The sequence below is a fragment of the Taeniopygia guttata genome, chromosome 5 (assembly GCF_048771995.1).
Source record: "Taeniopygia guttata chromosome 5, bTaeGut7.mat, whole genome shotgun sequence".
Lineage (NCBI taxonomy): Eukaryota > Metazoa > Chordata > Aves > Passeriformes > Estrildidae > Taeniopygia > Taeniopygia guttata.
Genome location: NC_133030.1, coordinates 55,323,893 through 55,336,330, shown reverse-complemented (window position 1 = coordinate 55,336,330; position 12,438 = coordinate 55,323,893). Strand labels below are relative to the sequence as shown.

Below are 12,438 nucleotides of genomic sequence, written 5' to 3'. Positions count from 1 at the left end.
ACTTCCACACAAGGGATTATGCAATTAGCATCTTTAGGTGCAGTAAATAAAAGCCCCCAAATGTGTTAAGTGAAGGTGGCCATTCTAAACTCATTATATATTATGCTGTTCACAACCTCTTCCAGCATTATCTGAAACTGAGAGGCTGCCTTGTGAGACTAGTTATTCCATTGTCCAATTTTACAAATTCCATTTTTATTTCTTGTGCTTTCTGAACACAGGCTCTGCATTGCTCATGCCAAAGGTATGAACTGCTGAAATAATGACCAAGGCCATTCTGCTGATCAATTACTCAACAGTCCTACCTATTTTTCCCCTCAATGTATCAAATTAAGCTTGAAGTCCATTGTGATGCTGAGTTTTCATTAATTGCTGCAGTAATGTTAGCAACAAAGCCCCACAGATTCTCAAGTCCATGCAGCACGTAACTGCATTTGCTTAAGAGTCTTCCCAGTCAGAAGAGAGGAGTATTTAACAGACAGCAGTCACACCACAACCAGTGACCTGAGAAACCTATAAAATTAGCAAATAATACTGCAGGTTTCTTAAAAATATTAAAAATATGTTAAGCAGTTAGTCATTTAACCACTCTGTTTATCCTAAAAAAATTCCTTTCATCTAAATTCATGCTTCATTTTAAGAAAATATACATCTGTATATATTGGTAAGATACACAGTAGGTTTAGTCAAGATTTTAACATTTATAGAGAATGAGGAAAGTTAAGTGCTCCTGCTTATAAAAATTACTACCTATTTAATCTTACCTCTTTGATCTTGTTTATATGAACACAATTAGATTTGCCCCACTCAAGCTCTTCCTGTAAAACAAAGTTAAAACTTTTTTTCCTCTACTGCTAGTAAACTTTATCTCACATTTTCTGCGTGGACACTAATAATAGTCACATATAGCAACAGAAGAATTTAATCACATTTCACAGCTTTGCAATCATACTAAGCATTATGATATGTATAAAAATGTAAGACATTTGTATTTGACTAAAACTATACTTTGGTTATCACCAATGCAGCTGTGGGTCACCTAACCTTTCCATTATCAACCCACAAGTCCAACTGCTCTGTGCTGCCACTAAAAAATCTACTTTAGTGTTCACACCTAGAGAATAACAACAGGAAGGCTACAGTTTGGAAAGACCTCCAAGATCCTCAAGTCCAACCATTAACCCAGCACTCTGAGTCCAGAACAAAACCACGTCCCCAGGTGCCACACCCCCCACGCCATCTGAAGAAATCCACGGATGGTGACTCTACCATTTCTCTGGGCAGTGTGCTGCAATGTTTTCAATGAAAAAATTTTTCCTAATTCCAATCTAAACCTTCCCTAGTGCAACTTGAGGTCATTTTCTCTGCTTCTATCACTTGGGAGAAGGGGCCAACCCCCAACGAAGTCTGCAGTGAGCCCCCTTTTCTCTAGACTAAAACCTGCCAGTTTCCTCAACAGCTCCTCACCCTGGAGGCTTGTTCTCCAGATCCTTCACCAGCTCCACTGCCCTTCTCTGGACATGCTCCAGCACCTCAGTGTCCTCCAGTATTTTCTGCTCAGGACTCAAGGTGTGGCCTCACCAGCGCCAAGTACAGGGGAAAAAAAAAATCATTGCCCTGTCCTGCTGGCTACATTACTGCTGACACAAGCCAGGATGCCACTGGGCTTCTTGGCAATCTGGGAACACTTACAAAAAACTCAGAACTTCTTTCTCTATGTGCACATCTTAATCAGACATCCTGGCTACTTGTAACTCAGGGCATGTTATGTATTGGTGATCATAAAAGATACTACACTCTGAAAGAACAAGGGAAATAAAAAAGCTTTTATCTCATACACATAAAAGAAGGACTGGAGGCAGTTACTGCAGGCATGCTACTGGTTTTTGTGACTGATGCACTTAAGCATCTTCCACCTTTCAGGGTTTTCTGAGGGGGCAGCAATCTCTGTATTTAAAAATAATAAAGATACTTATGCACAATGAAAGTATTTCTTTCAAATACAGCTCAATTTCCCTTTTTAGGCTGGATTTCAAACCCTCTGGCCCCTGTTGATTCATCTGTGGAAGGAGCTAACATAAGGGATTGTTTTCAAATAACTCTGCACTGGATTCAAATGCTCATTTTCTCTCAAAGCCTAGTCTATTTATGTATGAAAAGTCATAATTATTATAAATAAACACTGCTAGCAAAAACTTCTTACTTTTAATATTTACTATGTAAAAAATATTCCAGCACTTAAGTCACTAACCTTGAATGGAGAATAAGAAAAAGTTTAACTAACCTTGGGATTTCTCAGCTTTCCTTTTTTTTTGCAGGCCTGCCATGCCTAAGAAAAGAATGGTGTAGTATTCAGATACAAAACGTAATGCTTCAGTAGTAATTATTACAAAGTTTAATGTGACATTTAAAACTATAAACTTTTTCTTTTCATATCAACACTGAAGGTAATTTTTAACAGACTGTCCAGATGGCTTTATGAGAGGAAATGGATGAAGTGTTAAAGCACATGCAAACATCCACAAATTATTAGAACAATTTGGATGCTTTAATTTGATACTGTAATAGAGCAGATTACTTTCAAAACCTTTTTTTTCCTCCTTGCTTTGGGACAAAAGCAGTGAAATGACTGATTCAGGTAAATTCTGATGCAAATGCCCCCCAGAAAAAAGTGCCGGAAGAGAAATTAAAATACCCAGCATATTAATGAAAATTACTTCATTATTAGGCAGCTTATGACAGATGCCTGCAGAATCCATTTCTAGTTTGACAGCAAGTCACCTCATAATACAATAATCCAGTTTACTGGGGACACTGACTACATGCAAGGTTGAACAGCCAGACTGCATTTCCCTATCTTGATAGAAAAGGAGGAATCTACTCTGAATCAAGGAGTTTAGAAACAACCTTGCCTGAACTTACCTATTATTTTCTGATACTCAGCCATTCAAAACAAAGCTTTCACACCACTCAAACACAGAGACACTTCACTGGAAGCTGTGTCTCAATGTTTGTGTTTATTCTCCAGGACAACATACTGTTTTATAGAAATAGCATCTTCAGATGAACGAGTGATAATTATCAGGTGACACAAGGGAAATATTTAAGAGGATATAGGGAATTCAGAAAACACTATTTTTGAGCCTCAGGATTAGTGGATACATGTGCCATACACAGCCATGAGTGCTTCAAGATATTCTAACAGCAGAGAACAAGAAAAAAGTCAGTTTTGACTGAAGGGCAACATGCTCAAAAAAAAAAGAGAATAAATTAAATCAGCAGCTGAAGATTTTGGACTCTCCAGAGGATTACAAAACACACCAGAGCGTGCATTATATAAAATGCTGGAATTTGAATAGCAAGTTTGTTCTTCCAGCAGAAGCACAGCAGCTCTGCCTCTACCTGGAGGAATTGACCCCTGTCCATGGTACTGAGCCACCAAACAGCCAAGACTACCAAAAAATGACATTTGCACAAAACCATCCCAAAGCCAAAGTTAAGAACTTTGGAGAAAGATCACCAAACTCATTCTGTACTAGAATTTACCAGTCCAAACTGTCTTTTGTTAAAAACAATCTATAAACATCACCACATCTGGCATTTCATTTTTGGTTATTAGAGACAATTGAAACTTTACACAGTTGGCGGAAGACTGCCAAAAACATCAATATGCAGCTATCAGTAATGTGAAGTTTTTAAGAACTGCTAAGTAAAAATGTTGCACTGATCCTAATAAAGGGAAACCCTTTATCCTGGTCTATCAGATTTCACTGTAATCTAAGATGGAAGACTTACCCTAAATGCATTCAGAATCGCAATACAGTCACTCCTACTATTTCCAGCAAAAGACATTTTTTTCCTGTCAATAGGAACAAAAAACTATTAGCAACAAAATACTTTTCAAATATTGCATGTATTACACAGCTCAGCAATACCCTCCATGTTTTTAATAAACATGATCAATATACTTATTGTAATTACTTGTTCTTATTCACATCTGCTTGCTGAAGGAGATGCTCTGTATGAGCAGGATAATAATAAGTAATTGTCCTTGCTATTTAAAGAATCATTTTAATAGACATTGCTACATGGGAAAGGCAAAGCTGAAAAACCAGGCCTTGTGCTCAGGAGACAGTGAGTTAGCTCTGTCATTTAAGTTCCCAAATAAATAGATTCCAGTGTCAGCTATCTGGAAAAGCTCCATTTTGCACTGCTTGGCATTTTAACAGAAAATCAGACTCATGAGAAGGAAAATTATCTTGAGCTATCAATTCTGCCCTCTGCTCTCAAATGTAGTTAGGAAGTTATAAAACATTTGGGGCACTACCTGTATGCGTCAACATGCTTTTTGAAAGGTACTGCAAAAAAATTCCGCAAAGACAGCGCTGCAGCTACAACAAAAACAAATCAAAATTAAAACCTGCAAATGGTTTGGTTCTAGAGAAATGGTCTCACATGTTCTTCTTTCAGTTACCTATAATAAGGCATTCCTCTAAGCAACCAAAGACATGCCCAAGGACTATCAATTTTCCAAGATGCAGGTCCACTGGCAACTGTGTCAATATCGTTCCTAAGAAAGTCAGCTCACCATCATGCAGATTTTCTTCTGTTTGCACACAGGTAGTAAGTGCTCCAAGCTAGAGAAATTAAAATGGATTCACTTGTAAAAGCTGACTAAGTACACCTAAGACAATTTTTAAAGTCTAGCTTTTCTGAAACCAAAGCCACTACATATACCGGATATAAAAGTAAGCTACAAATCATGCAAATATTTACTTATTTGGAAAAGAAAAAAGTTTAATGCAACGAGGATTCTCCCTTATCATCTTTATAATTGAAAATCAAAATCATCATCCCTCTTGTACAGGTGAGCAGGGAATCTTCAGGCTGACCTCTATAAAATACACCTTGTAAGAGTCTGATTTATTACTTATTCACAAACAATGTTGCTTACAGAGTTTAAGTTATTTTTTTGTCTATTTCTGTTATTTCTCACCATAGATACTAGTCCTCAAAGAGTATACCATTACTCTCTAATGAAATTACAATCATGTTTTGAAGATGTAACTACAGAAATGATTCTCAAAAGGATGGTAACCCAACAACAGACCAAGGAGTGAAAGATTCTGTAGACACAGTTCATATCTGAGGTTCCAGTTAAGACTACTACTACCTTAAATACAAAGAACACATTCCTATTACAAAGAATGTATTCTTTGTATACAAAGAATACATTCCTATCACCTTGATTTTAACAACATTAAAAGGAAGCCTACCTCTTTCAGCTGAAGTATTGTACGTTCAATGTCACCTGCACTGGGTGGAGAAAGAGCTGTTGCCAGCAAGGCTTTTGGTTCCCCCATATCAAGCTTCTTTAATTTTAAGACTGTAGCTCCTAATGGACAATGCTGAAGGGAAAACAAGATTATTGTAACTCTCCCCTCATGGAAGCGTGACAAAGTGTTTTATATGAAAAAGTACGTTTACAATTTAGCAAAATCTGTAGTGAATTGTGTACAACAAGGGTTTGTTTTCTTTTGAGTAGATTGCTTATTTCTAATCCACATCAGCGTTACTGCTATAATGTACCTCCTTCTATAAGGAAACTACATGGAATGATCTTTATCAAATAGTTATCAAGTGGAATTCTAGTCATTGCTATTAGTTATTAGTAACTATTCCAATCATCTTCAGAGAAAGTAAAGCAAAGCTTCTCTGCTATGACTTCATGCATTAAAGAAAACCTAAGCCTAAACCCAAAAGCCTTACCAGCATCTCAGGTTCTGATTTCTCTGGAATACAGTCTGCCCAGAAGTTCTTGCATATAAGCCTGTAACAATAGCCTTTGGAAACACGTCCAGCACGACCTTCACATAAAAGAACAAATCACCAATTTGTAAATTGCACAAGTTTTTTCCAAACCCATCCATCTACAAACCCTCTGGGTTGAGCAGCACATGACAGCTGATGCTGCAGGCTGAGCAGTGTTCTGTTCTCTTGCAGCAGACAGGCCCAGAGGACACAGAAGGGTAGGACAAAAAAATTTTGCTTCCATAGGAGCAGTAACTAACAAAAGAATTATGTAACTATTTCACTCAAATACCTCTTTCACGTAACTGCCCTCAAACCAACAGCCATTTTTCTCAGTTGAACAGGCATTTATTTCCTATTTGACTCTATAGCTAGAAAATAATCTTCAATAAAAACAACTTTTAAGCTAGAATGATAAACAGCAAAATGTCTTTATGATCTACTATTTACAGAAAATACAATGATTCAGACATCTATCTTCACAAATCCAAACACCACTCACTTCAACCAACTCCTCTCTGTGGGATACTACACTCAAGAATCAGGTCACATTTTTAAGTCACATACATGCACAACAAGCCCAAGTCTTACACAAAATGCTACTTCTACTGGTTGTACATTGGCTGATTGTTACGACCTTTGCTGATGTGGAACCAAATGGAAATGAATCTGCATATTGGGGTTCATAGGCTCACAGTCAGGTCTTGAAAGGAGGTGGCTATTGTGGTGGATTCTGTAAGAAGCTGCTGGAAACTTTCCCCATATCTGACAGTGCAAGAGTGTGAGGAAGAAGCAGCAGCAGAGAGAATGCACAATGACCCCACCACAATCCCCAATTTCCATCCCTGTGTACAACTAGGGGAGAGAGGGCAGAGAAACTGGGAGCGAGTCCAAGACTGGGAAGGAGAGGAGGGAAGCTGTTTAAGATTTGGCTTTATTTCTCATTATCCAAGACTGACTTGTTTGGTAATAAAATTAAACTAATTTCCCCAAGCTGAGTCTGTTTTGCCTGCAATGCTAACTGCTAAGTGATCTCCCTGTCTTCATCTCAAACCCTGAGCCTTCTGTCAGCATTTTTCTTCCTGTCCAGTTGAGGAGAGGGGAGTGATAAAGCAGCTTTGGTGGCCACCTGACAGCCAGTTGACCTCCTAACACTTAAAAATTACAGTATTCTAGATCTGAAGATGTCACTAGTGATTAGCACTATTTTTGACTGAAACCAACTGTCTTACTAGAAGAGCCAATATTGAATCTTATTTATCCTTGTGCTATGAACATTGGTGTAAACTAGAAACACTGCTGTGGATATTTTAACTCATTAATAGTGACATATAGACATGAAAATTTCTTTTATTGCTGCAGCTCACCAGCAGCTCATAAATACCTAACAGTACCTATCCTCCCTTTTAAAAAATGGCCTGTGACAAAAAATTGCTATTAAGTAACAAAGAATTCATGGTTTCTGAATTTTAGTACTTTTCAATAAGATACAAAACACTCCTCTGCAAATATACTTGAGCAAAAAAAAAAAAAAAAAATCATTCACACAGAGTTTCTTAATCCCACTTTTATACCCTGACCTGGTAAAGACTTATCAAATATTAACGGCCAAAATAATCTGTTCTTTTTACTATTAATACAAGAAAAAGCAACAAAGAATTGTTCATGAAGGTCAGCTCCTAAAACTCCTTTGCATTACTTACTGTTATCTTACCTTTTCTTTGATTACAGTTTGTCTTAGATGCCCAGCAAAGCCTCAAATTTTGGTAATTAGTTTCTTTATCGCAAAACAAAATTTTAGTTAAGCAGAAATCTATCACTGCAAGTAAGAAAAAAAAAATTCCTCATGGCAGTGGAAAGAAATACACCAGAATCATCTGCATTATCAGAAAAGTCTGAATAACTTGAATAGCAATAAAAAGAACATCAGATTTATAAACAACCAGACCCAGGATATTCTGAATACTAATCAAATTGTTAACAGATCTTACCACAAAAATAGTAAATCATTGTAGATGACAACCATTAAAAGGCAATCATTTCTGCATTTAGAAAGTCTGTAAGACTGATGCAATTACTTCAAAACATAGTCACAATGTGATTAAAAATCTTAACTTGTGACATGAGGTCTGGCTGTGCTTGTTACTGCATTTAAAATTACCCCTTAGTGAAGATTTAAACCAACCTCCCACTCAGTAGCTCTATTTGTTCATATATTGAGATTCAGTGTTGTGAAAGAATTCAACACTCCAACAGCAGCTCTTTGAACAGTGACATATCCTGGAGAGCAAACCTAGCACAAGTATGGAAAATATTACAAACAGTGTATACAGAATTACAACATTTAGAAACTTACCATACTTAACATCAGGAACTGTCACAGAGCTCTCAGCTACATTGGTAGCTAGAATAACCTGAGTTTTGAAGCAAAAAATGAGCAATGAATTCATAAACAAAAAAATACTTGCATTACAGTTTCTACATGAAAAATCCAACTTGCTATAAAGAAATATAAATGTAATGGCAACACAACATATCTGCTCTGCATAGTATAAAAAAAAAAAAAAAAAAAAAGGCAATACCACAAGGACAACATAAAATCCCTTGCATTTTCTCGTTCTGAGCTCAAAAAGCATAATAAAGTAGTAAGGCAATAGAGGAAGAATGGAAATATTTCCTTGTGCCTTTTCCATAAGGAAACATGCCACTATTGGCAGCAATACTCTCTTAGTAATAGCAGATGAAGAAAACCAAGGCAGCAGTGACAATACGGGGCACAAAGTGGGTCACTCTCCCATACTGGGACACTACTTTGCTATTCAGTGCCACCAGCAGCACTCCCCTGTCATGCAGGTGCAAGAATCAACATGCACAAACCATTCTGAAGGATAAAAAAGCAGCAGGCAATAGTTTAAGGGTAACTTCCCCAAGGTTAATGCACCTCTCCTGAGGTCTGCACACCAATTAAATCAACAGCTTGGTATGAAAGGCCATCAGTTCACACACTGAAAAACTAAACTGCTTTGTCCTCATAAAATGGTTTGAGTTGGAGCAGCTAATATTATTTAAATACATTATTATTTGCTATTACTACTCTAGCAAAAGGTTTCACATGCTTTAAAAAAGTAATGATTTAAAAATATTTACTTTTCTGTAGCCAGGAATCGTAGCTGAAAATACTTTACTTTGCTCTTCCAATGTTGCACATGCATGAAGTGGGTACACTTGCCACCTGAAGAAAATATATTTGTGAAATATTAACTGATGCAAGAATATTAAAGTTGATTACACTTCTGTGCTAAACCCTATTATACACTTAAAACTCATACAGCTGAAAGACTGTTTATATTTAGGCTTAACTGAACTGAAACAAATGTGGTCTAACTTACCTTTGATATTTATCTGAGAGGCATGAGTGCATGTATCTTATTTCACCTAAACCTAGGGAAAAAGTAATCATGAGTTTATTTTTCATTTTAGTCATAAGGAAAAATTCAGAAACATCTATTTCAACTAATAACTGCCTGTCATTATTACCTCTTTTTTACCATATAATAAAATAGCAGAAGAACTGAACAGCAAATGGAATAGTAAGTGTCTGAAAACCAGTGAGTCAAGTTTTGAAGAACCATTTGCATTAATTTTACACTTAATAAAGACATAAAGGACATTGAAAATATCCCATTATTAATCCTTGTTTCAGAACTCACCACATGCTGAATATCCGTCTGGTTTAGGCTAAAATTGGGTATTTCAACCAAAACAAGTTCTTTCAAAGAGCAGGGCCAAGGGGAAAAAATTAGCTATTTCTGTCAGCCATCTCACCTTTGGCCACTCCAGCGTCCATTTTCTGGGGCATGCATTTCACATCTGCCACGGGAAATCTTATGACTAAGGGATTTTTTTTCTTCTATCTTCCTAAATACCTCCACAGACAAACCTTTCTGAGAAGCTTAGTTTACTTCTTACTGAGACTTCAATTTCAAATGCCCCATTTTCAAAAACCTGTCCCACACTGGCCTTACCTGGAGGTTGTTTTTTGCGATTAAAAACAACTAAAAGAAGTATGATTCATGTTTGGCAGAGCAGACTGCATCACCACTGTTAACAGTAACGATTAATCAGTCAAGTAATTACTGACTGGACACAGCAGGCAGTATCTGCTGACCTGTTTCAGAAGTGACAAGAGTTGATTGACCATGACACCTACAGAACACAAGGATCCTACCAGGAGACTCAGGTCTCAGAATGAAAGGGGACCTAGTAAAACAAACCTGTCTGGCAAGCATACAAGGACAGTGAGGAGAACAGGGCATGAGGAAGTTCAGCAGAAAATATGGAACAGACGAAAAATGAGATCAACACAAGTAGAACAGATAAAATTAGATCATTTGGAACATATTCATCCATGTATGTTAAGAAAATTACTCTACAGTTTAACATGGCACTCTGTATCACCTGTTATCTACAGAGAGACAAGTTCTGGAACCAAAGGAGAGTTGAATACTGAAGAATATTTATCTATTAAGAATCAGAGGCTTGATAGCATTACCAAAAAAAAAAACCAAAAAAACCCCCAACAACAACAAAAAACAAAACAATGAACAAGACGGGCAATTACAAGAACAACATGGCATCCTACTTGAGACACCTGCAGCTCCTTCCTTTTGGAATTAGATTCTGCCCCATCACCGAGTTCCACAAAGACAGTGGGCAAAAATCTCTTAACAGCATCCTCAGCACAGCACTGCTCTTTCTGGCTGCTGCTGCACACTCAACTTGACAAGTCAGTGGGAGTGTTATTTTTAATGTTCAAAATGCTATGTAATTGCTAGCACTCAAAAAAAATAAGCATCTCAAATCAACATCCTAAATGCGGATATTAAATGTGTAAAAATAACCCAAAGCTCTGCCTCAGCGGCTGTGTTGTAAACTGAGGGCTCATCTCCCCTTTTCTCCAGTTCTGTATAAAACATTTGTGAGGAAAATTTTCAAGGGGTGATCCTGAGTTCAGGATCAGCCTTGAATATCCTGTTTAAAATCAGACAAGGCCAAACACTGAACAAATAAAACACAAACTTGAGTGTACCAGCTTACAACAGCAAGAGTTTCCATAAATTTATCAAATGTATTTAAACAAAAAACAAATACAAACATTCAAAACAAAACAAAAACAAAAAACAAAACCAAAAAACAACTCAAGGTGAAATATAATTATTTAGGATTTGAAAATGCTAAGGAATAATTTCAGACTGAATTGAAGCCTCAGAGGGGATGAGAAATTCTGAAAACACAGCAGGCAAACACCAATATCAGAGGCTAGAGGCAACAAATATGCTCTCCCTACCTTACTAATCACAAACTGTAACGGGCATTACATTGACACAATTCCTTCTACCCATTAATTTTATAGTGAAGGTAATTCCAAGAAAGGCAGCTCTAATGCCTTTTAGCTAGTGGGGAACACTCTCCAAGGAAAGCTGCTCTGCAAGTGCAGTGTATCTTTCAGATGGGTGTGCTGGGCTTCCAGCCCCAGCCCTGACATGCTATTCCTAAGCTCATATCAGGGAAATAACATTCATAAACCTTTTACAGAGTTAGAAAGTCCTCGTAGGGACAGACTTCACTGTGTCCAAGGGACAGCTGCCCTGGACTTCAAGGTGACTCTCCACCTGAACATAAATACATCTTTTCCAGTTCCCAATTAACAAATGTTCAGCTCATTAAGTAAAAGAATACTTGAAACCACCAGGTAACAGATTTACAATGTTCAGGAAAACTACTCTACAGGCTAATTACACTGCCTCTAAAATCCAACTAGTGAGTTTAAATAAGAATGGCAGTCAAAACAAAAGCCTACAATAATTTCTGTGCAAGACAACTTGGGTTTTATTCTATACAGAAGACTACATTGTATAGGCAGTCTTCTGATCAATAATCACTGTGTCATCGTGTGTACTTTTGAGCATGTCAACTACACCAACCAATGTACAGGGAAAGAAATACATGAATTTGACCTTTTACAACAATTTAAATGAAGACCACACTACATGTAGGTAAGAAAACACCTCTAAAAGAATCCTAGGAGCTTTATACAATAATTAATAATTGCACTGAAAAATTTGGCAACTGCATTTCCGTAGATGAACTATAAAATTAATTTTATTATTTTTAAAATATGTAACATCTTAATTTTTGACTCACAGCTTTTCCAATTATTGCCACAATTAAACAAGTTTACAAGAAAAAGTGCCTGAAGAGACCAGTGAACCTCATTTAAGTATGTGTTGAATAAACCCCTGGAAAAAGTGCCAGCAGAAAGCTCATCAGATGACAAATAACAAGAGAGAAAGTTATTAAGACATATACTTGCCTGGTAAAAACACGAGCACACTGCCACGTTCCAATGTACCACAGAAGTTCTTTTTCTCCCTAACAAGAAAACACAGCTTCATTAGTTTTACAGTCTCAGTCTACCTCATTACCCTAAGTTACTTTATTCTGGAAGAACAAGCAGAAGTGCACACTTTTTGTAGCATGCATTATTTAAACTTCCTGAAGAAACAAAATTTCAATCATTATCTGAAACTATGCTTTCTGAAAAATGCAAGCTATAAGCACTAGAAC

General features: G+C 36.9%; 1 protein-coding gene across 3 annotated transcripts in view; it reads right to left on the bottom strand.

The window, feature by feature from the left end:
• TDRD9 (tudor domain containing 9) overlaps window positions 1–12,438 on the bottom strand; it is a 68,098-nt gene that overhangs the window by 18,908 nt on the left and 36,752 nt on the right. For all 3 annotated transcript variants that reach the window (XM_030275086.4, XM_030275079.4, XM_030275085.4), the window contains exons 9-20: window positions 12,185–12,243; window positions 9,201–9,252; window positions 8,959–9,043; window positions 8,168–8,225; window positions 7,526–7,630; window positions 5,770–5,867; window positions 5,277–5,408; window positions 4,475–4,637; window positions 4,328–4,391; window positions 3,796–3,859; window positions 2,285–2,329; window positions 765–818 (exon numbers count right to left, since the gene is read on the bottom strand). In XM_030275086.4, the coding sequence (XP_030130946.4) occupies window positions 765–818; window positions 2,285–2,329; window positions 3,796–3,859; window positions 4,328–4,391; window positions 4,475–4,637; window positions 5,277–5,408; window positions 5,770–5,867; window positions 7,526–7,630; window positions 8,168–8,225; window positions 8,959–9,043; window positions 9,201–9,252; window positions 12,185–12,243 (979 nt within the window). The remainder of the gene's footprint in view (window positions 1–764; window positions 819–2,284; window positions 2,330–3,795; window positions 3,860–4,327; window positions 4,392–4,474; window positions 4,638–5,276; window positions 5,409–5,769; window positions 5,868–7,525; window positions 7,631–8,167; window positions 8,226–8,958; window positions 9,044–9,200; window positions 9,253–12,184; window positions 12,244–12,438) is intronic.